Here is a 26,043-nt window from a genome sequence, read left to right as displayed (position 1 = left end):
GTGTTACTTACTTATCTACGCTGCTTGCTTATTAACTACGTTAATATAATATAATATAGTATAAATTATTAATATAGAACTTTAAAACTAAAGAGTAATAATATAAAAGTAGGTATTAATGGTGTACCGTACTTAGGCCCTACTACTGACGTGGGCAGGTTTTATGTAATAAAGATGCTCCTGCACTATTACAGTATCTACCCCTCTTCGTCGGATCGACTTATCTACTGTCCGGTTTTAATAATGTTGACAGATTAGGTTCTACTGAGAAGCTAGAAAACATTTACCAACAGCTCATTACACCAATGAGTCTCCATATCTTTATTGACTGATCTTCCCCCGCTTTTTCTCGTGAAGTCGATGGGCTTGCTCACAATGGTTAGCATACCCTGACAAGCTCTCCCTCATGGCATGAGTCTAACTCGATTAATATTTGCAGGAGTCAGGCCTGTATTGCGTTTATGATGAAGCCAAGGATTCGTCTCATGAGCAATCGACGGGAGACCGGCGAGTAGTGGAGTATAACCTATCTTCTCATCCAGTAGTATTATAACGATCGTTTATCTAACGACAAAATAAGTATAATTACGGTACATGGCCTAGGAGCGGACCCCGATTATGCCTGGATCCGAAAGGAGGACACTACCACTGGTGGTCTCGAGGGGAGCGTTCACTGGCTGAGGGACTTGCTGCCCGCCACCCTCCGTCGTGGCAATCCTAGCGTCAAAGCCAGGATATTCTGCTTCAATTACAAGTCTCGTTGGATCGGTGCGAATCTTGAAAAGCTGCATTTTGCGAGGATTGCTGACGCCATGCTTGATTGTATTGCCAATGAAAGACGCAATGTAGGTACAATACCGCTCCTCTTGCTGCTTCTCACTCTTCGAGAACTTACTAATTACCGTGGGTAGTCAGGTACTAACGGTCGGCCGCTGATATTCGTTGGCCACTCCTTCGGCGGACTTGTTATAGAGAAAGCAATAGTGCGGGCATCAGTTGATCAAGGACCATATCGTGGCTTGGTTGATGCTCTTCGCGGCGTCATTCTTCTAGGGACGCCTCACCGCGGATCTAATATTCAAAAAGTTGGCAGCATTTTGTCACAAGGTGCGGCACTGTGCAACTATGGCGAGTCTCATCTCATCGTTCTCGTTGACGAGACGTCGGTTGAAACCAAGGACATGATCCACGACTTTGCGAAGATTATGATCCAAAAGGGGCTCATGAAGGCAAGAGCAGTGGTCTGCTTCTTCGAAAACAGGAAAACAAATATCGGAAGCCGTTTACCTGGAAAACCAAGCCTAAACACCCTGGTGAGCACCGACCCCATTTTAACAATGTAAATTAGTGAGCGGAAACTGATCATTCACGCCCGCACAAGGTCGTTAGTGAAGACTCTGCATCAATTCAAGGCGCCGAGTTATTCGAATTAGATTCAGACCATTTCAAGCTAAACAAGTTTGCGACGTCTGAAGAGCCGAACTACAAGGCTGTCTCGTCCCATATTTACAGAATTGCAGCCGGCGAATGTGAACTTGATGAAAAGGAGAAGGATTGCTTGCGCGCTTTGTATAGTGGTGTCACTGAGGCTCAAAGCGATTACGATTCTGTCGTGACTGTTGCAGGATCTCGAGTCTCGGGAAGCTGTGAGTGGATTCTACAGCACGAGAAGTATCGTGGCTGGCTAGCGGGAACAGAATCTCGGCTGCTTTGCTTGCATGGCGCCCCAGGGATAGGCAAGACGATGATTTCCCTGTTCCTGATTGAAACACTCAGGAAGCAGGCCAAGCATACAGGAGCTGAGCTCCTGGCTTATTTTCTTTGTGATTCAAAAGACCATCGCCGACGAACCGCCACACAAATTCTTCGACGGCTGCTTGTTCAAATACTTGAACAGCAACCCAGCCTTTTCAAACATATCATGGATCGCTTCTCCAAGAGAGGCGACGACCTCATCAGTGACCGTGATGCCTTGTGGGGGGTTCTGGAGGACGTACTGGGAGATGCCAAGTCTGGGCAACTCTACTTTATCCTCGATGGCTTGGACGAATGTGACGCAGAGTCACAACACTTCCTTCTTGTGAAGCTCACGAGCCTTTTCCTTTCCACTTCAGTGGCAGCACAGGACATCTCGATCAAGCTCATTATGACGAGCAGACCCAGCACAGACATGGACATATTATTTGCGGAGACTTCCCCCGCAATATTGGACATTTCAATACATTCTGGGATGGTCAACGCTGACCTAACAGCATACATTGACCAAAAAGTTGATGTGATAGCTCGAGAAAAGAGTTACCCGGAAGATCTCGCGAAAGAAACGAAAGCTGCCCTCCGCAGAGGGGCAGAGGGAACTTTTCTGTGGGCTTCACTTGTTATTCAGGATTTGCGACGAGCTGCTCTCTTCGAGGTTGAGGGCATACTTGGCAATCTCCCTAAAGGGTTGTACGGAGTGTACGATTAAATATTGTCCAGGATGGACAAGCATGCCGCTGAACACTCGCGGCAAATACTTTGCCTTGTTATGGCCGCCAAGCGACCATTATCTCGGCAAGAGCTTGCAGCAGTCATAATATCGGCTACAGAACGTCGGCACGATGAGGATCGGGCCAAAATGACACCTCTTAACAGGTATCTGGATGCTTTTAAAGTATGCCAGCCTCTTTTGCACCACGATAATGACCACAATACCGTCCGGGTTTTCCATCAGTCTGCCCATGATTATTTTATGAGCGACCATCTGAAGACGAGCCTTGAGCTGTCTCACTTTTATTTTAAAAAGAATGAGGCAGACTTTCTCATATTTCAGGCCTGTTGGGAGCACTATTTAGCAACCTTCTTCGGAGAGCAAAGTGTGCTGACACACGGCACGGAGCCGGAAGAACGATCCACCGTAACCACGTATATCATCGTACAGCGTAGCCAGCACAGCAAGATAGTTCTTTAATTAATTAATTTATCTTATTATTATCCTATATATTATTAGGTTATAAGCCTAGCAGCGTTCTAAAAATAAAAGAAAAGCTACTAGTTTAATCTAGAAAGTGTTATCTACCTATATTAACTACCTTATTATATTATATAAGCTAATAGTTATAAAATAATATAAAAAACCCTTAGAGGGATAATATAGGATATATAACTAAAGGGATAAAACTAATTTAAAGTAATTACCTTCTTTTTATAATAAGTTAAAAGAAAGAAGAAAGAAAATTTTTTACTATAAAGTATACTAATTTCCTAATAATATTAGAAGCCTTTACGCCCTAATAAAAGGATATAATTACTTATTATAACTTATAACCCTATCTACTATAAAAGATATAGGGTAATTACCTCCTAAATAAAAAGAACTTTCCCTTTTTTATATATATACTCTTATTATTAAAGAGGAAATATAGGACTAAAGCTATAGATAACGTCTACCTTCTACTATAAAAAAGCCTAAGTCTCTTATATATAAATAACTAAGTTACTATAGAATTAGAATTACCCTTTATCTAAGAGCTAGTATTACTATTTAGACTTAAAGTTATTATAAGATTACTATTACTATTATTACCTATTTAATAGAACCTTAAAATGTCTAGTAATTAATCTTTCTATACCTTATACTTCCCTAAACTAAAATCTAAGCTAAAGTATAGTCCTAGCCCTCTATTACTACTAATATAACCTACTATAAAGCTATCTTTCTTAAAAGATATCTTTACTAAAGGTTATAATTAAAGTACTAAAACTTAAGTTAGAGAGTAGGTAGGTTAGATAGAGGCTAAGAATAACTAATTATCTTAGACTATAAGGGCTAGGCTATCTCTTACTTTTAGGTTAAGGAAATAAAGACCCCTTATTAGTAACACTTAGTAGTAAGAGTATTACTAAGCTAACTACTACCTAGTAGAAATCCTAGACTATAATAACCTCTATTATTAATACCTACCTTAGAGATAATATAAGGGAAGTTACTAATAGGAAAAGAATAGTTAAAGAAGTACTTATAGTACTAGAGGAGTATTATAAACTAAAAGGCTTTATAGTCTTTTATAGTATTATAAATAAACTCCTTATACTTACCTTTACTAACTATAGTATAGTAGAAAGGTATATTATAGTACTAATAACTATATAGGCTAACTAGGAGTTACTTAATAAGGACTTTAAGATCCTAGGCCCTCTAATAGTCTACCTTTTCCTTAATAGGCTTAGTAATAAATTTAGTGCCTTTATAACTAAGATTACACTACGCCTTATCCCTATATAGGTAATTACTAGAGAAATCACTACCTTAGCTATAACCCTACTATAAGCCGCTAATAGTGCTACTAATATTACAAAAATTAAGTAATATAACTCTAAATACTCTAAATAAACCTCTATAATAGTAATAGTACTAGCTACTAAAGATATTAGAAAGTAGTACTTTAAACCTACTAGAGATTAGAAACCTTAGTACTATAATTATTATAAGAATAGTACTTATATAACTAAAAGATATAGATTTCTATACCTTAAGCTTTAAAGGAAAAGATAATATACCCTAGATAATAATAATACTAACCTTACTAATACTAGTAATAGGTAGGTAATAAGTTTTAGATAGTATATTAAGCCTTCTAATATAAACTCTAACCTAATATAACTAGCCCTTACTATTATATAAGGCCTAGAATAGAAAACTCCTAGTAGTTAACTTATAGATAATACCTTTATAACTATTAAACTAGGTCTTAACTTTAGACTATTAGTGTCTATTAACTAGAAACTAATATTACTAGACTTTAGGGCCTTAAATTATATTATTAAATATAGAGGGCTTATATAAGAGCTATCCCCCTATATTAGTTAAGAGATATAAAATATAGCTAGTATTATTAGCTAACCTATAGTATATAGAATAGTGACTATTTCCCCTAAGGAGGATAGTATAACCCTAAAGCTATATAATTATATTTTCTAGGAAATAGTACTAATAAACCTACTATCTATTAGCTAATTTATAAAAAAAGACGTGCTAGTAGTGTTTAATAGAATAAGAGCTATTATCTCTAAGAATAACACTATACTCTTAACTATAAAAGAGACTACTAGAGTATATATAACTAATTACCTATTACTAGAAGCTAGTATAGCTGCCTACTTAATTAAAGACCTAAGGTACTAAATATAGTATAATTAACTTAGATATCTAAGTAAATAGAATATTACTAGGCTTATAAATATATTAAATAGTATAAAACTAGTACCTAGAAGTAAATTATATATAGGCTATATTATAGGCTAATATAAGAAAAGACTATATATACACTTAATTAAGTAAGGGATATACTTACTATAAAGCCTATACCTAGATATAATTAGACCCCTCTATATTAAGTCTTAGGATAAGAAGAAATACTAGATTACTATTATTAATAACTATACTATAATAGTCTAGCTCTTTCTAATTACTAATAAATCTAACCTTATAAGTACCCTTCTCTCCTTCTTTATACTATAGTAATAACCTAAATAAAGATACTACTATATCTACCTAAATAAGGGGGGGGAGAATGTTATTATATAGCTAAAAGAGACCTATTATAGCTTTAGTATCTAGTTATAGTATAGTATTACTAACTAGTACTAGTAAAATAGTCTAGCTAAGGCTATAAATAAGGTAATCTAGGATAAACTCTTCCTAACTATATATAAAGTAAAGATCCTAATAAGGTACTAGTTAATTATTACTAAATCTTATTATTTACTATAATAATATACCCTAACTTAAAAGAATAACACCTAGATAATATTATATAAACTCTAATATAGTAATAAACTAGACATTAGTTATCTTTAAGTTATAGGTAGTAAAGGCTTCTAAAAATTAATATAAAAGCTACCTAAGATAGAACCTAAATTAATCTTATATATTCTTTTAGGATATAAAGGGCGCTTAAATTATATTATAGTTAATAAAAGGAATCCTAGTATTCCTATTATAATATATAATATTATTTTCTATAAAAAGAGAACTAACTAACTTCTTTATAATAAATAAAGCTATATTACTTAAGGATACTAAAGATAAGCTTAAAATATACCTAAGTAGCCCTCTTAAGAGCCTTTAGATAATTAACTAAATAACCCTATATCCTTAGTAACTCTAATTATTAGTAAAAGCCTAGAAATAGATACTATAATAAAAGGACCTTAGATAATTAGTAAGAGTAGACCTAACTTAAAGTCTAAATTAGAAGGTTATTATAATCTAGATAATAATAATAACTACCTAAGTTACCTCTATAGGTCTAGTTCTAAACACTCTAGCTCTCTACTAGTAATCTAAATAATATTATAACCTATTAAAATAATTAATATACCTAAAAACTCTCTAAAGAATACTAATAATATAATAATAAGATCCTTACTCTCCCTTATACTAAATAGTATCTATATCTAAACTAATAAACTACTAACCCCTAAGTATATAGTAACTAAGTAGTTATTACTATAAGTAGTTCTAGAACTATAAATAAAAAGATACCTACTCTAATCTAATATAATAAGAGCACTAGACCTCGCCCTTTTTAGATTACTAGTCTATAATAAGAAACTAAAGACCTAGAAATAAGCTAGACTATCCCCTTATAATAATAAATAGTTTAATATTATAAATAAAGAAATTAATTCTATATATAAAAATAATATTATTATTATTATAAACTAACTATATAATAAGACTATTTTAGATAGAAAATAGGTCTATAAGCTCAAGTATAGTACTAATAATTAAATTATATAGTATAAAGCTAGATATATTACTAGAGGCTTTACCTAATAAAAAGGCCTAGACTATAATAAGACGTTTATAAGTACCCTTAAGATATCTACCTTACGTCTACTACTCGTGATAGTAGTAGTATATAACCTAGAAATTAAGTAAATAGATATTAAGACGGCCTTCCTCTATAGACCTATTAATACTAAAGTATATATTAAGATCCCTAAAGGCTATAGGGAGAAACACCTAGATAAGTACTAAAAGCTACTAAAGTCCTTATATAGACTAAAATAAGCCCCTTATATCTAATATATAACACTTTATAAAACCCTATAAAAACTTAGCTTTAAACCTATCTAACTAGACTAATTACTATTTATTTAAAAAGATAGACTAATAATTATAGTTTATATTAATAATTTACTTATTATTAGAAAAAATAAAATTATAATTACTAAACTTAAGAAAGCCTTAGCTAATAAGTATAAAATAACTAATATAAGCCCTATCTCCTACTACCTTAGTATTAATATATACTAAGATAGATAAACTAGGACCCTAATAATATCCTAGTAATAGTATATAGAGGCTCTATTAAAAGAATATAATATACTTAATTATATACCTTAACTACTACCTATAAATCTAGTAGCTAAGAGTGTAGAGAAATAACCTATTATCTCTAATTAGTAATACCCTAGTATATATCATAGTCTAATATACCTATCTAACTATATAAGGCTAGATATTAGCTTTATAGTTAGATATTACTACTACTTTATAGCTATACTTACTATAGAGTATATTATAGGGCTAAAGTGCCTCCTATACTATATTAAAGGCACTATTAACTATAAAACAGTCTTTATAAGCCCTAATAAAGGCCCCTAGGTTTAATATAATACTAATTATATTAGTTATAAGCTAATAAGAAAATCTATTAGAGGATTTACTATCTTTATTAGAAGTAGAGTTATATCTTAGCGCTCTAAGCTTTAAAATATAGTTATTTACTTAATAATAAAAGCTAAATATATCTCCTAAAGTAATATTATATAAAAAGTAATTTAGCTCTAGTAAATCTATTAAATTATTATAAAAACTATTAGTAAACCCTTAACCTATATAAAAACTATTATTTAAGCTAATAACTTTAGTATTATTATATAAGTATTAGAAATATATAAATACCCTTATATAAAGTATATAAATATTTAATATTACTAGCTATATAATAAAAATATACTTTATTAATTAAGTTTTACTTAGATTCTAAGTATAGTAAATATAGTAGATATAATAATAAAACTACTACTAAAACCCACTTTCTTAAAGTATAGGTATAACCTAGGCTTATACTAAGTGCCTTTATAGCTATAATCTTATAAAGCTTACCCTCTAAAGGTATTATAACCTAATAACTATTATAAAAAAGAGTATACCTCTTAAGGATCTTATAAGCACCTAGGCATTATACCTCTACTAAATAACCTTTATATACTAACTTTTATTTTTTATAAAATTTAATTTATATATAATTTACTAAAAATATACTTATAACTAGTAAAGGATATAAGATAATATTATATAGAGCTATAATAATAATAAAATAGCTAAGCTACCTTATACTATAAGATCTATTAAAGAATACTAATAACTATAGTATATATGTTAAATAAAGGCATACTAATATAATTAATAAGTAGGAGAATAGCCCTAGTAGAACCTTAATTCCGTGGTGACCTAGGATTAAGTAGGAGTGCTAATATATAGTATAGAGCCGGAAGAACGATCCACTATAACCACATATATTATCATATAGCGTAGCTAGCACAGCAAGATAGTTCTTTAATTAATCAATTCATCTCATTATCATCCTGTATATCATCAAAGTGGCCACCTTTCAAATGCGCCTCTGCGCTTATACGCGCCTGAACATTTGCTTTCCCATGCTACACAATCCCCGGAGGAGCTTTTTGATCACATTCAATGGCCAAAGACGGTTAACGGGACGTCTATACTTAACGAATGGTTGTTCGCAGAGGTCAAGGCCGGGCGGCTTAAGGTCGTTCACTGCTTCTCGAGCACGGAGTCGAGAGCTCAGCATTTGACCTGTCCGGGTCTGCCGCAATTCATTATGCAGCTGCGTACGGCTACATAGAAATCGCACGAGAGCTCTTGGACAGAGGCGCCGATGTGAACCAGGCTACCAGTGTTGAAAAAGAGCCCCGGGTTTTTGTGCCCCCTTGGACTTTTATGTCCATTTACTTCGACCTTCAAGACTTTGTATTCGATATCAAGTGGGAAACCGATGATAACCACAGCTGTGGTAGGGTAGCTTTGCATTGTGCTGCTGCAGCAGGAAAAGCCGATATGGTTCGGTTTCTCCTGAGCCGCGGGGCCAATATTCTGGCCACGAGCGATGACCACTGCAGTGTTGTCGAGCACGCCCAAGGCTTGTCAGTATGGCCACTTACGTGGAGGATCGCAGTGGTCTATCTTCTCTTTCTCAAGGGCCTTTTTATACTGTTTTACTGGCAGATCAATTTCGCGCGCCAAATGAATGTCTTCAACTTCTCATCCTTAATTCTACTATGGGATTGCATTCTTATCCTTCATGCCAGTTTTCTTATTCATACGACACTTGTTCGACCCGCACTCTTAGCTACAGTCTCTCTCCCGCCACTCCTATCCATTGCATCAAGATCTATTGAATTCGGAGTCCTCACGGCCCTGTTGTTTTCGTTTTACACCCTCGCGAGAAGAGATACCCGCTCTTCTTGGATGGATGGGGATTGTTTTTACCTCTTTCCTGATTGCATTTTTCTTCTCCATCATTTTCTTCTGATCCATACGCAACTCTTTCGACCATTTGTCTTCTCTGAATTATCAGGGCTAAATCCTTCGGTATTTATTGTGGCATACTGTTTGGCGCTTGGCATCGTTATACCGCCTCTGTTTCCTTTGTCCGCAATCGCAGGAGGGTATATCGGAGTTTCTTCAGTGAACTGGGATTGCCTCTACTTTTTTCCTGATTGCGTTGTTCTTCTTTCTACCATTTATCTCATTTACACACGGCTCTTTCGACCATTTTTCTTCCCTGCAACCTCAGCCGTTCCTCAAACCCCACGTGCTCTCACCCAAGTACGATGTGGTGAGGTCGGGATCCTTATCACTCTATTATCCTTGTTATACGCAACCGCGAGCGGATTTGCCAGCTTTGTTTTTATAAACTGGGATTACGTCCGTATTCTTCCCGCAGCTTCACGTATGGCTTTCGTCGCTTGGCGGGTGGCATCTATACTCACTTGGCCCTGTCTACTGGCTTTTACTGCTTTATCCTGTTTCTACATCAATGCCTTGCTCTGCTGGCCACCTCTGTGTCTTTTCGTTAGAGCTTTCCGCTGGACTGGTATTGGAGGGTTAGCGTGGCAAGTCGATGGCTACTACTTGCTGGACATGCTATTGCCGGCCGAGGGTTTCCTCTGGTTGGGTTCGTGGGTGCTATATTTTCTGGACTGGCCTCGCATGTACAGCATGAATCCCAGGCTCCCGGAACGCCGCACTAGGATCTGGGGATTTTGGATGAGAAGCCCTGTTAGGACGGACAACGTCGTGTCGGCGGATGAACATCGGCGGTGTCCTATGCAGCCTGGGTGAGAGAGTCGCCGTCATGCCCGGGTTAACCTGTCATGGGTAAGCTAGGTCGGAGGCCATTCCAGCAATATTTTTTTTACATTTCTTTTAGCTTTGAAAGACGGGTTCATTCCCCCCTCCCCCTAGCCCATCGCTCTCCTTAAGCTGCGCGCGGAGCTCCATGACAATAAGCAGCGCGGAATGCATTGCAGCAATCATGAAGAAGCTCATGCCGCGAGTCACCTGCCTCCGAAGATTATCTGCTGCTCCAATCGGCGATTGCGCGCAGGAAGCGTGCATCCATGTGCGGCCCGCTAGTGAGGTCCAAATCTTGAGGACACAGTCCACAACTACGACTCGCGAGTATGCATATTTGGCGTCTTGCATTGCTGCGACAAAGTATGGCACATGCAGAGCCGTGAGATAGCGATACATGATGATGTCGAGAACGCGCAGCTCGGTGCTGGTCAGCGCCTGCTTGGCGCCCTGCCCTCGGCATGACTGCAAGCGACGGCCCAGCGCCTTGTAGCTGGCGGCAATTCGCCGTCCAAACGAAGCGTCTCGTCGTATGAACCGCCAGATGACACGTCATTCAGGAACCGCAACGCGTCTAGTCGCTGGGCAAAAGTCTCCCGTAGAGCCAGCGCCATGGTCATTTGTGTGCATTCGTGCGCTGGCCGTGCCACAGGATCGAGCTCGAGCAGCTGTTCGTTGTCAAAGTTGCCGGGTGTCTTTGTATCAAAGTCGCTCATGGACAGAAACACCGACCCTCTCGAGCCAAGGCTCGACTGGAGATTTGATTCGGCAATCGTGTTCCACAAGCGGCGGTGCATCTCACAGGTGAGAACAGTTCTTTCGGGTAGTCGGGCTGGATCTCTATGAAGCCCCATATACATGGCCCGGCGGATTAGCCATCCCATTGATATCGACATGGAATCTGCAATGATGCCGAGCCGCTCCTGCGCAAAAAGCAATAGAATATTCGTTTGCACCGTCTGAATGTCTAGTCAGGCTTTGGACTTGGGCTCTGTCAGCCACAGCTGTGCCTCGTATAACCACTGCATGGCGCATGTCCTCAGCGAGAATGGTTCGTCGTAAGTAATTGCGCCCAGCGCGAGCACCAGCTTTACTTGCACGAGAAACGCTGTGTCAGGTGCTGACCCTGCTACCCAGAGAGCATCGTACTGCTCTCGAAAGGTCGGTATATGCAGAACGCGGTATAACGATTCGGTGTTTTGCAGGTAATTCTCAACCAGTCTGTCTGCGAGCGGCTTTTCGGGCAGCGGAGAAAGCTTTGTCGGCGGCCAAGGAGGCGATCGTCTGGCCTTGATGAAGCGAGCTAGTCCCTTGCATCTTGTAATACCTGCCCAAGCCTCAGCGCCTCGCTCTTGGAGCTGCGCGTCTATCGTCTCAAAAATGTCGCGAATCTATCAACTCAGCCATGCACAGGAGACGACACAATAGTGAAAATTATTTTTTTTCTTTGCTTACCAACAGAACTCCAGTCACGCACCAATGGCTCTGGCCAAACATTCGGGTCTTGTGCATCATGCTGCGCGCAACAATCGGACCACCATTGCCAATTGGATTTTCGCATTGCACATGGAATACGCCGCCAAGCTTTGAGCTGGTCGTTTCAATTGACGAACTCGCGGTCGCAAGGGGGCTTGAGGTACTGGACTCGATGCTGACTCTTGATTGTTGATCTTCGAGCTCTCGAATTCTTAGCCGAAGTCGCTTTGCTTCAGTCTCGTGAGCAAAGCCCGAGTCAGGTGGAGACTACGTCGACTTGGGACTTGAATGAAGAGACGTGAAAAATGATTTCGCTCTGCTGGCCGCAAGGCAGGGGCTGGGGACAATAGGCTGATGCGGCTTCCATTGTTCAGCGTTTGTCGAGGATGCATCATGCATTTGTTGAGACGTCTCAACCGGCCAAGTCTCGTATGCGCAGTCGCCTGTTCTTGACCGAGTACAGTTGTTACACGGAAGTTTTCTGTCGCATTTGATTTTTCTCTTGCGACAAAGTATGCAGGCCCTGCATCCCATGTTAGGCGTCGCAGCTTCTAGCATCGTAGCTAATGGACTTGCACAACGGGCCGTCTGCGTCGCTTCGCTGGTTCAGACATGTTTTGGATCAATTCAGGAAGAATTCCCTGCAGTTTCGGAATTTGAATGCTGTGAAGCCGATTAAAGATTATTTTCAAATGTTCGGATACAGTTTTAGAGCCCAGGAACAAGATGGCAGTATGTAACCCCAAAAAATTGCGCTACCAGTAAGTCCCGCCAAGCCGTAACCCGTTTGCATAAATCCGCCAATGAAACGGCTTTATTTAATGGGCTCTTACATGTATGTATGGTATGACCAGATATTTCTCGAGCACAAGACAGATATGATTATTTGCAAAATATAGAAGAAACTCTTTGATTTGGGTTCGCTCAACAAGGTTCAATTGCTGTGGTTCAATGTCGGTGCCAAAAATGTTCGCCGCTTTCTCACCATCTTACCACCAAACAGCGGCGAACAAGCTGTCACCCACGGGGGTGTTACCGGAGGCTCACAGTGGAAGGAAGGACTAAACTACTTCTACTTTCCGCGGATTACTTGTTGCAACGGGTTTGGCCTGGGGTAAGCCTCGCCGCCAACTTTTTCGTCTGGTCCCAGCCGGCGGACCCCGAGGTTCGGAGGCAAGTTTGGGGCTCGCAGCGCCTAATATAAGGACCATGTCCCTTAATAACCGTGCCCTCGTCATTTTCGCAAGTAGTCCGATTCCGCAGCCTGCTGGCCTACGAGCCAGACTTTTGATCAGTGTTGGTTAATCAACGATAATTATCGTGAGGTTATTGGTCTTGATTCGTGTTGTTGATTGATGGTTATTCTACAAGTCAGTGTGTGTAGAGGCCACACAAGAGCTATCATACAAATCAAAGTGGGGCCTTTCTGGCTTCCAGCCAATGAGAATTCAGTGCCTTGATAGGCACAACAATTAGGGTGGTTGGGTGGCCTGGGAATTCAGCCATCAGGGTGCTCGATGGGCGACTGGGCCCAAATATCCGACTGAGTCCTCTTTCGCAAAAAGCTCCCTCCCCAGATTCACGGAGGTTGCCGATGCGGACAGCGCCGTCTCGTACATGGAGTAAGCTGTACGCCCTGAATATGATCCTCTACGTACCTGCATAGCCCTCTATTATGACACTGCCCAGAATACGATCGCCGCCGGACAGTTTACCCCTCTCATGCAGCGTCATTGTACCGCGGAACTCGGCCGTGGAGTGCATGGTCGGCCAAGTCTTACTTCTCCGCGCTTTTCGACGAGACAAAGCCTGCCAAGAACTGGCCAGTCTTGCACCGCGACGCGAAAGCCGTTATTCGCAGCTCGCCACGTCTAAATAAGGGCTCACAACCTCGAATGTGGTACTCACGATACCGGCCGACGCCGCGATCGGCATATGTCGAGCGTATTATGAATGCTTCTTCTAAGCCTTTGTAGTAGATCATATTTGCCTGAAGTATGTTTCTCCTGACCAAGTGCGCTTGCGTGATGTAAATCTGGGCGCTCATCTCGTTGCGTCAATTTACACCAACTCGATATTTATGGCCGTAGATTGACGATAGCTTGCGGCATTGACCGCCTTTTGAGATTGATGGAGACGCTGTCATCGCCCGGAAACAGACCGGTGGACGAGCTACGCTGGGGCATTTGATGGTCTCTTCTCCTGCTGCCCGCCGTGCCGGCTCACAGCAGCTTCCAAGGGAGCCAAATCTTCAAGCACTACTTCCAAGGATCTCAATTCATCACAGCTCAATTGCGTCAAGTCAGAGATTTCTGGCGTGTTACTCGCATTCGCATTCATCTGTCTAGCTTTATTAGCGAGCTAGTCAGGCAGAGGCTACGAATTGAGCACCAAACGCACCCTGCGATTCAACAGCACCTCCAAATGACAAAGATAAAATAGAAGCGCCATGCAATCTTTCTCACGTCATCTGTGATCAATACTGACACAATAATAATATAATAATATTGCAGACACTGCTCCGGTGAAATGTATAGCCATGATGGCAACTCCATCGGATACGGTCATGAGACGGTGGCGGGCGTTTGAAGTGCGGCGCAGTTCAATCAGGCAGTGTATTTTAATGAATTGAACGGTGCGCCCAAGATATCAATCACGCAACTAGATCTTGCGATAGCCGGGCTAGTAACGAACGACGGGCTGCTATCAGCGCCGAGCGTTATAAGTGGCTGTATCTAATACCCTGCCGATAGCCTGTTACACTTTTGAGAACCTCGTCATCTGATTCTAATTATATAATTATACTGAATGCGAGCGCCGAGCGATAGCCGGCCCTTAGTCGCCGTCCGAAATGGCCATAGTCTCATCTGAACGGCAGTTGGTTCAGATAAATTGATGCAGATAGTTTGGTAAGAAACGCTGCCGAGAATCCGAGACCCTCCAGGGCCATGAACACCTGCCGTATCTGTACCTATTATGGGCATGGGGTGTGGACTATTCGTATGCCCAGCATCACTTTACCAATGTGGCCTGAGTCCGCCTAGGCTGCCCAGCTCCGACACCCTGGTACCCCTACTCGTTCGCCGATTTCCGTCCAATCGGGCGCTGCCTGCTCCATCAATTGGACCAGGATCCTCGGCGCAGACAGGGGGCTTTGACCCGCGAAAATGACACAGCACATCGATTATATGTCTCGATTCGGAGCTGCACGTTTGAACCAATCCGATGCCATAGTTCGACCCCGGAACCCTCAGGGCTTACCGAACCCCCTGCAGCCTACCTCCATGCAGAGTCGACCGTCTCATTAATTACCACCGCGTCTGGTGATATGTCACCACCGACGCCTGGTGGAGTAGACGAAATGAGAACCGCCATCCCCTTATTCGTAAAATCCGGTGATATTGAACATTGTCCGCATAAAAAGAAAAGAGATCGTATATGTGAACGAATATAGCCGTGATGAAGGCATACTGTAGAAATGAGATAAAGGAGAGCGATGTGCCGTAGGTGTTTCCAACCATCCAGGCTCTCACATCTGTTACACGTTCTTTTCTTATAAATTCTTTTTATTTTTCTTACTCACTCTTCGAATTTGAGCAGCGATGCTCCTGAATACTATCATTACACTCATTTGGGCAGTGGCCTTTGCTGCTGCCTTTCCTTCTCTTTCACTGCCAAAATGGCAGTCGTCACGTCGCAGTGTTGAACCGGCAAAAGTTGAGCCACAAGCGAGCCAGGGGGCTCCCGGTCCTGTTGCTGAGCAGGGGGGTTTCTGCGGTTGGGTTGCCGTAGAAGTACCTGTCGATGAGGCTACCAACAAGCAGATCGACCAGCAGGCCAACCCGCAGGCCAATGAGCACACCAGCCAGCAGACCAACCAGAAGACCTCCCAGCAAACCAACCAGCGGATCTCCCAGCAGACCAACCAGCACATCTCCCAGCAGGGTAGCCAGCAGGGTAGCCATCAGAGCAGCCAGCAGAATGGCCAGCAGAATGGCCAGCAGACCGGTCAGCATACCGATAACCAGAAAGGTGACGAGTCCTCGGCTCGCAGCCAAACTTTGGCTCCCAGCGTTCACTGGACCTGGGACACCAGTGCTTTGAAGAATGTTGAGCCTGTCGCCCCCAAAGAAAACTCTCAGATGTATTATGGTATCTCTGGTAAGCAGAATTTAGTCTTGTATAAAAGTATGGCCGCTGACCTTGATATAGAACCCGCAAAGGAAGGATACTTTGCCTTCCTTACCTATCGCTTCACGCTGCCTTCGGTCAACCTCGATCACTGTGACCACGTCGATGTCGAATACACCAAGGAGAGCAAGCTGTTGCTCAAGTTCAAGACTCCAGAGTCTTTCGAGCGCGCTACTGAGAGCTGGGATACTGACAAGGAATTGCTGCTCATCGCGACCGCCAACGGCTGCACCGGCCCATCACCCGAGGATCGCTGCTACTTCCGGGCGACCAGCCTGGCGGTGAACAAGGACAAGCAGGTGGTTGTTGCGTCTGGTGCGCCCGAGCACCCTGAGAATGTGATGGACTCTGCTGAAACCGAATGGGGATTCTGGACACCACGCGGCACGCCTGCAGGACATGGTAACTCGACCGCTACTGGCAACTCCTTCAATTACACCAACAATTCCTCCGGAAAGTAAGTGAATCTGTAAAAATTGTCCTGAGAGTAACAAGATGCTAATTCATTTGTATAGAGGCCCTGGTTCTACTGCGCATGACAGCCATGGATTGGCTGTTGCTTCCTTTGGCCCATCCTTTGATAGCACACTTGATGACGCTCTCGGATATCACGAGCTTCCAGCTGGTTCTGAAGCTTTCCTTCAGCGCATCATGACCGAGGGTGAAGCCCTCGACATTGGACGAAACGTTACCAAGGACAACTGTGTCGAGCCAGTCTCGAGGCTACGCCGACGCCGTACCCTTCAAGCCCGAGGATGGTGGTCAAACCTCTGGAACGGTTTTGTCGACGCAATCAAGACTGCGTACAACACTGTGGCAGATGCCCTCTCTATTCAGGGAGATTTCAACGAGCCTGTGTCTTGGGACCTGCCGGGAGCCGATATTCCTAGAGAGGTTTCTCCCTGGAGCGCCAACTCGATTGCTCTGTTCAAGCACGAAACGATCTCCGAGTCTGGAGAGTTTCAAGAGCATATCAACATTTACTGTGTTGACTGTGGTGTTTCTGGTCAAGCAGTCTTTTCTGGAAAAGCCAAGATTACTCCTCTAAAAGGCATCTTTGACGGTGAGCTCGCGCTTCGCACCAACATGAAGATGATACTCAAAGTCGGTGTCGATGCGGAGATCAAATACAGCAAGAATATCGAGCAAGATCTCTTCACCTTTGGTCTGCCCGGTCTCTCCTATGGAATTGTGACAGTGGGACCATACATTTCGGTGGCTGCCAAGGTCGGGCTGGAGGCTGCAGCCAAAGGCAAGCTCCTGGTCGGAGGAGAGATGGGCCTGACGCAGGCATCGGCGACGCTTTACATCTTTGAGCCTAGCAGAAGCACATCTTCCGGATGGACTCCCTACTTCAAGCCTGTCATGGAGGCAGAGGGTGAAATTATGTTGGCGGCAAGCGCAGCGCTTCCGATTAAGATCAAAGTTGGCCTCAAGGTTGCCTCGTTCGAGACTGCACTTGGGCTAGTGGAAGAGCCTGCCATCAGCGCTGTTGCCCAGGTCGCGGGCTCAGCGAGCTACAACAAAGAGACTGGCTTCCAAGGAGGATTCAAAGAATTCAATGGTTGCGCTGGTATAAGCACCAGCCTGAACTGGAGCAACAAGCTGTCTCTTGACATCCTGGGAATCTCCTCGCAGGTACTTCACAACACTGGACTCCAGCCCATCGCAAAGGGTTGCATAAAGTAAGTACAGCAAATTACTTTGACACTAGTCCGCACTAACAACATGTCAAGTTTCAAGAAGCCAGCCGTATCGAGGCCGGAGGGTGCTGCGTTTTACGAAGTGTCGCAGAACAAGATACCTGCTGAGTCGCACCGACTCAACACAAGCTCGCCCAACAACTCGACAACCAGCTCGCTCGTGAAGGTGACAACCATTTCTAGTACCAGCTCGACAATCAGCTTGCCCATTACATTGACAACCATGTCGAGTGTCAGCTCTCCAACCAGCTCGCTCATCAAGTTGACAACCATCTCGAGTGCCAGCTCTACGACTAGCTCGCCGACCACACTGACAACCATTTCGAGTGCTAGCTCCTCAAGCATCTCGACGCTGAACCCCAAGGTCAGCTCAAAGATGAATTCGACGGTCAGCTCGACTGTGAGATTATCGATGAATTCGACAGTCAGCTCGTCGATGAGCCTGACAACCAGTGCTCCCATCAAGAACACAGCCAGCTCGTTCATCAGCTCGACGATCAGCTCTCCCGTCAATTCAACATTCAGTTCGCCAGTCAGCACAACAATCAGCTCGTCGGTACACTCGTCAATCAGCTCGCTGATTACTTCACCAACTAGCTCACCTGCCAGCTCACCAACCATCTCACCAACCATCTCACCGTCCAGCTCATCAAGCAGCATCACACCCGCATCGACGGAAACTGCCAGCCCGAAAGCCAACACTACTTGCATTGAAGAAGAGCCAACCCCTCAAATCTTCAAGGATGGACACAAATTCGACCTGGCACCGCTGCTGACCACCACGGGCACCAGCATGGTGGCCTCGTGCAACGATGGAAACCTTTACGTCGCTGCAGCAAGCAACGAAACCAACAACAAGTGCAACGCCATGTGGCCAACCTCGAAGGAATCCGTCATTCCGTTTGACGGCAGCCTGAATGTCATGCACTACTATGCGAGCGCCATGAGCGCCGTCGGCGTCTCGCGTCTGCGCTCCAGCCCCGCCTACAAGATCCCCAACGATGCTGTCGTTACAGTCCTGGTGCCTGCGCCAGCCGCGGACGGGTCCTTCTTCTACATGGCTGCTGATGCCAGCGACAAGGTGTTCTATCCCATTGTGTGCGAGTTTGCTTCCAAGGCGGTGCCGCGCGTCTTCTTGGCCAAGGATCTGAGTGCCGGTATCAAGACGCTCGAGGGCGGAAGCGTTGCGGATTCCATCACAGGTGCCAAGGTGGAAAGGTGCTTCGGCCTGTCGCTGTCGCCAAAGCTTTAGTTTTTGACCGGCAGGAGTCTGCGAGCTTTCGTGTTATTTTTTCATGTACATATTGTTATTCTAAGGATACCTGACATAATCGGATTTTTTTTACTTTGTTGCTCATAGCCTTACAGCTGACGTGCTACTATGCCCATGGATTGACGGCCATCTCTGCCATCATCGCCAGTCTGTGGTTTTTTCTTAGACCATGTAAGCAGAGTCGAGACATGCATTCTACTCTAGCTTGTACAGAAAGCCATGACTAGACAAGGCTCAAGTGCTAAGAAGGGTTTTTAGCCGTAGCATCGCGGCCGGCCCGCATCATCCTGGCAGCTGATTCGGCACGTCGGTCATGGCTGCTTACGGCCCCTCAGCCATTGGCACCACCATGACTATCGTCTCCGATCCTGATTCCACCAATAGGGATGGGATGAGAACAGCATGGCCTAGGGATTGCGAGTATAAAGAGACATATCTAGCCGCCAGGGCAAGTGCAAGAAGAAATTCAGAGTCTCAGGTCGATCAACATCTATTTATTCCCAACCTGCAAATTCTTCCCGAATTAAACCCTACATTTACCAACACTCCCCTTGGCTCTCACCCGGTGCAATGCTTGTACAGACTCTTTTGACTGCAGTCGCGGCTGCGACGCTGGCCCTCGCGGGTAGCCCAGTGGAAAATGGCAACTGGATCGAGGAGCACCCTGGCTTCAGCACGCAGCAATGCGAAGGCGGCCAAGTGAGCGGCGATACCTTTACTATTCCCAAAAAACCAAACGGCAGCGGGGGTGGCTCTGGCTGTTCCAATGGCCATTTACGCGCCGAGCGCCGATACAAGAACGACTACTCTTCCGGCACGCATCAATTTGGTGGCGTCTTCAAGATCAATTCCATGTCTGGCAACCGCATATCCATCAAGCAAACCTTTAATGGCAACTCTGGCCCGTATTTCATCATGGGCGTGGAGCAGGGCGGTCGCCTGTACAGCGTCGAGGGCGGCAAGACGATTGCAGAGGGAGTGGCCAAGGTTGGCGCCAGCGTCCGCATCAACACGGTGCACAATGTCAGCCTGAAACGCTTCAGCGTCTACGTCAATGGCAAAGAGATGTTCCGCGACGACAATGCTCCTGGAGGCAGCTTCTACGATAAGATTGGAGCATACACCACTAATAGCGGTAGTGGCGATCTAAGCATTACCTGGTCGGACGTGCAGTTGTGGCACCGCGGATAAATTTGACATTGCTATTGTGCGTGGGACTGATATTTTCTGTTTTTTTTTTTTTTCTCATGTTCCTTTTGGCCAGATTCCATCATAGCTCAAGCTTCATCATTTGCCTGCCAGGACACAACTAGGCCGTTTAACTACCTATAACTGCGAGTGATTGCCATGCCGGCCCTCTAATCAGCCCACCCCGTAGCGCCCCGCTTTATAACCCGTCTTGCCCGTCTACTGCAAGGAATTGCTCGGCGCACATTTTTTGCCACATCAAGCTGCCAGTGTCTGTCTGCGAAGCGAAAGATCAAAACAGAAATCATGGCACAGAATAAAATCTCAAAGAGGAAGCGAAATGCAAAGGCGCAGCAGGCGCAAAAGGCGGCCAAGATGGAGGCGTCTTTGGCTATCGCCGCCACGGATGCTTTCGAGCCCAAGAACCTACACACTGTCATTTCCGGCGAAGAGCTCGACATTGCGACCGACACTCTAACGACGCTGGCCAAGTATCCCAACCTGACTAAATCAAAGCTTTGCAAAGACCTCCGCGTTGCCGTTTACGACTTTCGTCAATCTTGCACCACGGGCGTCAACTCGGCTGGTATGTGACCACAGGCGGGCGGTTTCCAGACGGGACGGGACGAGCGCTTACATTTTCAGTAGAAGGCGCCAATCTCACAGCCAGAGTCACCGCGGCTCTTAGCGACGAGAAATACCTCGAGGCGAGAATCCTTCTCGCAGAAATGCGCCTGCGCAACGAGCAGCCAAAACTCGGTGCGCTCTGCCGCTGGGTGCGCGATCTCGACGTCGTCTCCCAGCCGAATGGAGTCAGTCTCGACAGCCCTGAGCGATCTCCGAAAGATAAAGAGCTGCTCGTAGTTTTGGATGCTGTGATGCGCGTTAGCTGTCCGGTTGATATGAAGGCGCCGCTGCCCTCTGATCCTACCTCGCACATATCATTCCAGCCGTCTTGGGACTTGCGCTCATCCGGCTCACCCGACCCAGTTTACGCTTCTGTACTCGACAAGACCATTTTTGCGGAAAATCAAGACGTCATCACGTCATGCCTTCGGGTATTAGAGACGGTTGCCGGCCACATGCGAAAACCGCCGAACCGTCATCCTGCGATCTTATACACCACGAAGCCCGATACCATACCGCTCTCCTCCGAGCACTCCCCAATCTCATATCATAAACATCCGAACGTGCCAGAACTTAGCCTAATGAAGGGTGTGCTTTCCTCCGAGGAATGCAAAGCAATCATCGCGGCTGGTGAAGCTGTAGAATTCTTGCCAGACGAGCCAGTTCGGGATCGCGGCGACACATCTGTTCTGGCGCACAATTTTTACTGGGTTATCGACACAGATTTTCACGATAAGCTATGGGCACGCGTCTCTCCATTCATTCCCGCTGTGATTGATGGAAAGAAGGCGCGTGGTCTGAATCGTCGGTTCCGGGTATATCGTTACGTCCCAGGAGCTGAGTACAGAAGCCATATTGACGGTGCCTGGCCGCCGTCGGGTATCAGCGCCGACGACAGATATATTTACGACGACTCGCCGCCCGAAAAGAAGCAGAGTTCTCTATTCACGTTCCTGCTCTACCTGAATGATGAGTTTGAGGGCGGCGAAACAATGTTCTTCTTACCGTCGCCGCGTGAGGGGACGTTGAATGCATACCCAGTGCGGCCAGTCATGGGAGGCGTTGCGCTATTTCCGCACGGCGAAACCAAAGGCGCACTTTTGCATGAAGGCACCAGTGTCACCAAAGGTGCCAAATACATCATCAGGACAGATGTCGAGTATGATGTTGAGCCTTCAGAGCAATGAGCGCATCGTCTGGTCGAGTTTCCGTGGATCATGGTCTACTGCCTATGAAACATGTCAAAAAGTACGAATGAATGATCAAGAGGTGACTGAAAAAGATGGAGTGGCAAACCAGTGGGCAAAACTTGTTCATGTTATACTTGGGCTAGGTACCTAACGCGGTGCTAAAATTTGCGGGTAAATCAAAGTACCCAAGCTTCGTGGATCACGGAAGCCAAGATTACAGCAAAAATGCAAGAAAAACGCAAGCCGTTGCCATCCTGCATTACATGTTCACTCGGCGACAGCACAAGCCTTGGTGTCTTCAACACCCTTTGCACCGCTTGTGATACTGCATGCAAAGACTGGCAGATATCCAGGTTTGCATGGTAGATTTGCGCCCCCGCCCGCAAGCTCCATCGCCAGATGAAACGGATTGGTACGATTTACGCGAGCTCAGCTGTGCAGTAATAGACTGCGCGAGTTGCTTTCGGCCCGCACATCAACGGTCCTGGAGCTGGCCGATACCGTTGGTCCAAAGCTTGATGAGCGACTTGTCGAGGCCCGAGGATATTGACGAAAGCGACGTTACCTCATGGGTTGACCTTTCTTTTACTTTAAGCGTGTCGATTAAGACTCAGTTCACGATCCTCTACACAAAACAAAACCAGTGGTTTAACGAATTTATTAGCGACTGATCTATGGTCAACCGCTAGCCCTAACCCAACGACATCTATTCATGTGAAAATTGGTGATGGAGAGCAAGGGACGGAGACCCATTTCAGGACGAGATGCTGCTTAAACTGCATGAACTGTTAGCTGGTCCCTTCCAGCACGATACTCTAGCTGGAAATCGAGAAACCTACCAAAGGACAGGCTGCCGTTGTTGTTGGCGATACGCTCGGCAAGGTTGACATCGGCGTCGTAGGTTTCGTCAGATCCACGCAGGCGGGCGCGAAGAATCGGGACCTGAGCATCGCCCTCAAGGGTGAAGGAGATGTCTTCGGCGGACTCGGAGAAATCTGATGGTTGAGAGCATGTTAGCTTATGCTTTCACAATGTGAGCCGCTGCTGATGTGACATTGGGGCATTGCTAGACGACAGCCCGGCATGACTTGATGAAAGTTTGAACTGAGGAAAGAAGATGTGCTTACCTGCGCCATCCCATGCAAAGCGCCCGTTGCTGTTGCTAAGGCAGCTGTTCAGGTCGAGCTCGCTGTCGACCTCCTCGCCGTTGTCGTTACGGAGAGTGGCGCGGAGGATGTGGCCATCATCGACACGAATGTTGGAGCTGCTTGTGTGAAAGGACATGTTGAAGTGTATTCTTCTGATACAAAGGACGAATTTTTCACGGTTTGAACTGGGAGAAGGAGATGCTGCACCTTACGACAAGAAGCGAAAATATATAGCCAAGAACTGTCACACCGACAAAACACCATACCCCTCATTTATGAATAAGCAAATCGATTATCACATAACCCCTCATTCTCATGTATCACGACATGGTACCCTGGGGGATTGCAGCTGGTCATGGGCCGTTGGACGGGTCCAGTGGATGTGGCGGTATGCATTACTGCCCAGGCAAATTTCTACTTGACCGACAACCAACATGAAAACAAGAGCAAGCACGGGGGGGGGGGTTTTTTTCTATTTATCAACCACAACACAGGGATTGTCAAGCGATTTGTGGCTGGAAGTGGCTCGTGGCTCTTTACACCAAAAGCCGGCGGCTCTTTGCAGGCGGCGGCGTTGACTCACGGCCGAAGACGATAATGATTCGTATGTGCGTTCCAGAGCAACCGTTCAGGGATAGTGATAAAGAGTCGGGGGTTAGCAGTAAGAGATGAGAATTAAAATGGTTAGGATCAGGGCTGTGGCATGTTATATTTTGGTGGTGGCCGACAAATCCCACTAATTACTGGGGTGTGGTGCGTTTGTTTCGTATGCCTGTCGGGTATTTAATTCTCTTCCCAGCAAAAAAAGTAACCCTTGTCCGATGAAATAACAGTTTGTCTTATAGATGTTCACCGTCTACGTAGCCATCTCACTTGTGGATGCACCTCAACTAAGGGTACCTCAGTGAGTTAAGCTAAGGGAGGGCACCCTCAGGCGAGGTCCCCCCCCCCACTTTAATTTTTACGTTAAGATACCTACTCTTTTCTAATCAGTTCCTAAGCAATTAATAGCCCTTTAAATATATACCACTAACTCTTATCCTAACTACTAACTCTAACTACTAACTACTAACCTCTTACCCCTTAACCCCTTAACTACTAACCTTAACTAGTTCTTAACTAGTTCTTAAAAAAAAGAGTAAGTACCTTATCGTAAAAATTAAAGTGGGGGGGGGGGCCTCGCCTAAAGGTGCCCTCCCTCAGCTCAACTCACTAAGGTACCCTCAGGTGAGTTATAACCCTATCTCACTTAGTAATGTAGCCAGAAAAAACCCATGTCAGGAACCAGCCTAATTAGCCAGGGACGGATAAGGCCCTATTACATCTACTACCTTATATAAAAGTTATATATAAATAAATTATAAAATAACTAATAAGAAATAATAAAAAAAAGAAAGAAAAAAACTTTATATTATTTATAGAAGAAATATATAAGAGGTAGAATTTTTTACTTATATATGATTTATTATAGGTTTATTAGGAAATAATGCTTTAATTCTTGTAGGTGCTAATTCGCCTAGTTGCTGGCCGGGGTGGCCGTTCCTGACATGGGTGGCTGAGTAAATTGGCTACTTCTAGCCACGAATCGCTTGACAATTCATATTGTATTTCGAATACGCGTTATGAGATTACTTGAGGGATTTTGAGATGATAGAGTGCCTTGACCAATAGAAAAAACCGCACCAACGACAAGAAGTATCCATTGCCAAGCCAGTGCAAGCCTAATAATGGTTGAAGATGTATCCCTGGGCTTCTTTGCCGGCGTGATGCCGTGCTGCGTCCAAGGTCCGCCCTTTCCAGATGCTGGCAGAACAGACGGCATCTACACCGATGATGCCTGCTGCTACGGCTACTACGAAGAGATAAACAGAGATAATTAGCTTCGATAATACCAACAAGCTCGCAGACAAGCATTGATTGAACTGGGGTCTGAACTACTTGACAGGTCCCCCCCCCCTTCCTTCTCCCCTTTTTGATTTGGCAATCCACCTGCTGCCTTGTCTAGCTGCGCACCACCAAGCATCATGCTAATAAATGGAAGCCATCGCAGCCAGCCAGATATAAACAGCATATACAAAACTTTTCGATGAATTTCATAACCTCAGCTGTCTGTGTTTAGGAGGGCATTATTCGTCCCAGGCTCCTCAGGAATTGTCCCTTAGGTTGAGGCTGATGGTGTGGCTGGTAGCAGTCGGACGCTGGCAAGAGCGCGCGCCCTCTGTAATGTTTTAGGGCCTGATCACGACACTTATTACTCTTGTTAGCCTCATCAATTCTCGCCCTACGGTAGAGCATTCTTAGAGGTCCAAGGTAGGGATATTACTTTATAGATGGTACACGTGGCTATTGGGTTCTTTGCTGATTCATGCTGTATAACGCGTATGAATGTGCCATGATTGTGTATTTATACGCCTCGGTATGTCGCTGCTGGTTCTCCCACTTGAGTAATGTCCATCATTGCAAAATGTTATTGATCTAGCAGAATAGTTGGCGATACCGGTCCCATCCGTACGTGTACTCATGCTGCGCGTCTACCTTTCTTTTTTTTAGCTCTGCCCTTCGTCCACTAAAAACATAGGCGTAGCATAGGTACAGTGGGTATCGAAAAGTGACGGTTTAAAAAAAAAAGACATACTACCCTAAAGTAAGATACGCTAACTAAAAATAGCTATAACTAACTAAATATAGTTTATAAAAAAAAACTAAGAGTATATTAAAAAGCTTTAGCTTATAATTATTTAAATTATATATAACGTAGTTAATAAGCGAGTAGCGTAGATAAGTAAGCGGCGCACCTACACTAGAAAATACCGTC

At 44.3% G+C, this 26,043-nt stretch overlaps 7 protein-coding genes across 7 annotated transcripts; 4 read left to right on the top strand and 3 right to left on the bottom strand.

Moving 5' to 3' along the window:
* Window positions 1-1,921: 1,921 nt before the first annotated feature.
* BBA_07854 (Pfs, NACHT, and Ankyrin domain protein) lies at window positions 1,922-2,464 on the top strand (the record flags this gene model as incomplete). Its single annotated transcript, XM_008602951.1, has 1 exon — window positions 1,922-2,464. One exon carries the CDS (start codon window positions 1,922-1,924, stop codon window positions 2,462-2,464), a length of 543 nt encoding a protein of 180 aa, XP_008601173.1.
* A 1,032-nt stretch (window positions 2,465-3,496) lies between these two features.
* Window positions 3,497-9,106, bottom strand: BBA_07853 (uncharacterized protein; the record flags this gene model as incomplete). Its single annotated transcript, XM_008602950.1, has 25 exons — window positions 3,497-3,516; window positions 3,681-3,687; window positions 3,941-3,965; window positions 3,996-4,003; window positions 4,075-4,083; window positions 4,285-4,300; window positions 4,432-4,452; window positions 4,559-4,568; window positions 4,705-4,712; window positions 4,980-4,989; window positions 5,108-5,113; window positions 5,331-5,338; window positions 5,462-5,491; window positions 5,758-5,778; window positions 6,457-6,458; window positions 6,528-6,533; window positions 6,708-6,719; window positions 6,871-6,877; window positions 7,484-7,491; window positions 7,555-7,590; window positions 7,985-7,987; window positions 8,086-8,107; window positions 8,156-8,181; window positions 8,383-8,388; window positions 8,912-9,106. 25 exons carry the CDS (start codon window positions 9,104-9,106, stop codon window positions 3,497-3,499), a joined length of 522 nt encoding a protein of 173 aa, XP_008601172.1.
* A 1,398-nt stretch (window positions 9,107-10,504) lies between these two features.
* BBA_07852 (C6 transcription factor, putative) lies at window positions 10,505-13,672 on the bottom strand (the record flags this gene model as incomplete). The annotated part of the gene is made up of 5 exons (XM_008602949.1): window positions 10,505-10,887; window positions 10,950-11,391; window positions 11,527-11,823; window positions 11,888-12,138; window positions 13,567-13,672. The coding sequence occupies 5 exons, from the start codon at window positions 13,670-13,672 to the stop codon at window positions 10,505-10,507; spliced, it is 1,479 nt and encodes a 492-aa protein (XP_008601171.1).
* Window positions 13,673-15,510: 1,838 nt separating this feature from the next.
* On the top strand, window positions 15,511-19,054 carry BBA_07851 (uncharacterized protein; the record flags this gene model as incomplete). Its single annotated transcript, XM_008602948.1, has 4 exons — window positions 15,511-16,069; window positions 16,121-16,556; window positions 16,615-17,784; window positions 17,836-19,054. 4 exons carry the CDS (start codon window positions 15,511-15,513, stop codon window positions 19,052-19,054), a joined length of 3,384 nt encoding a protein of 1,127 aa, XP_008601170.1.
* Window positions 19,055-19,645: 591 nt separating this feature from the next.
* On the top strand, window positions 19,646-20,266 carry BBA_07850 (uncharacterized protein; the record flags this gene model as incomplete). Its single annotated transcript, XM_008602947.1, has 1 exon — window positions 19,646-20,266. The coding sequence occupies one exon, from the start codon at window positions 19,646-19,648 to the stop codon at window positions 20,264-20,266; it is 621 nt and encodes a 206-aa protein (XP_008601169.1).
* A 303-nt stretch (window positions 20,267-20,569) lies between these two features.
* BBA_07849 (prolyl 4-hydroxylase) lies at window positions 20,570-22,077 on the top strand (the record flags this gene model as incomplete). Its single annotated transcript, XM_008602946.1, has 2 exons — window positions 20,570-20,849; window positions 20,912-22,077. The coding sequence occupies 2 exons, from the start codon at window positions 20,570-20,572 to the stop codon at window positions 22,075-22,077; spliced, it is 1,446 nt and encodes a 481-aa protein (XP_008601168.1).
* A 774-nt stretch (window positions 22,078-22,851) lies between these two features.
* Window positions 22,852-23,364, bottom strand: BBA_07848 (cyanovirin-N protein; the record flags this gene model as incomplete). Its single annotated transcript, XM_008602945.1, has 2 exons — window positions 22,852-23,075; window positions 23,208-23,364. The coding sequence occupies 2 exons, from the start codon at window positions 23,362-23,364 to the stop codon at window positions 22,852-22,854; spliced, it is 381 nt and encodes a 126-aa protein (XP_008601167.1).
* Window positions 23,365-26,043: the final 2,679 nt, after the last annotated feature.

This window comes from Beauveria bassiana (genome assembly GCF_000280675.1).
Source record: "Beauveria bassiana ARSEF 2860 unplaced genomic scaffold BBA_S00028, whole genome shotgun sequence".
In the NCBI taxonomy this organism is placed as follows: Eukaryota; Fungi; Ascomycota; class Sordariomycetes; order Hypocreales; family Cordycipitaceae; genus Beauveria; species Beauveria bassiana.
The sequence above is the reverse complement of the archived record's forward strand: the minus strand, read 5'-3'. Positions and strand labels throughout refer to the sequence as shown.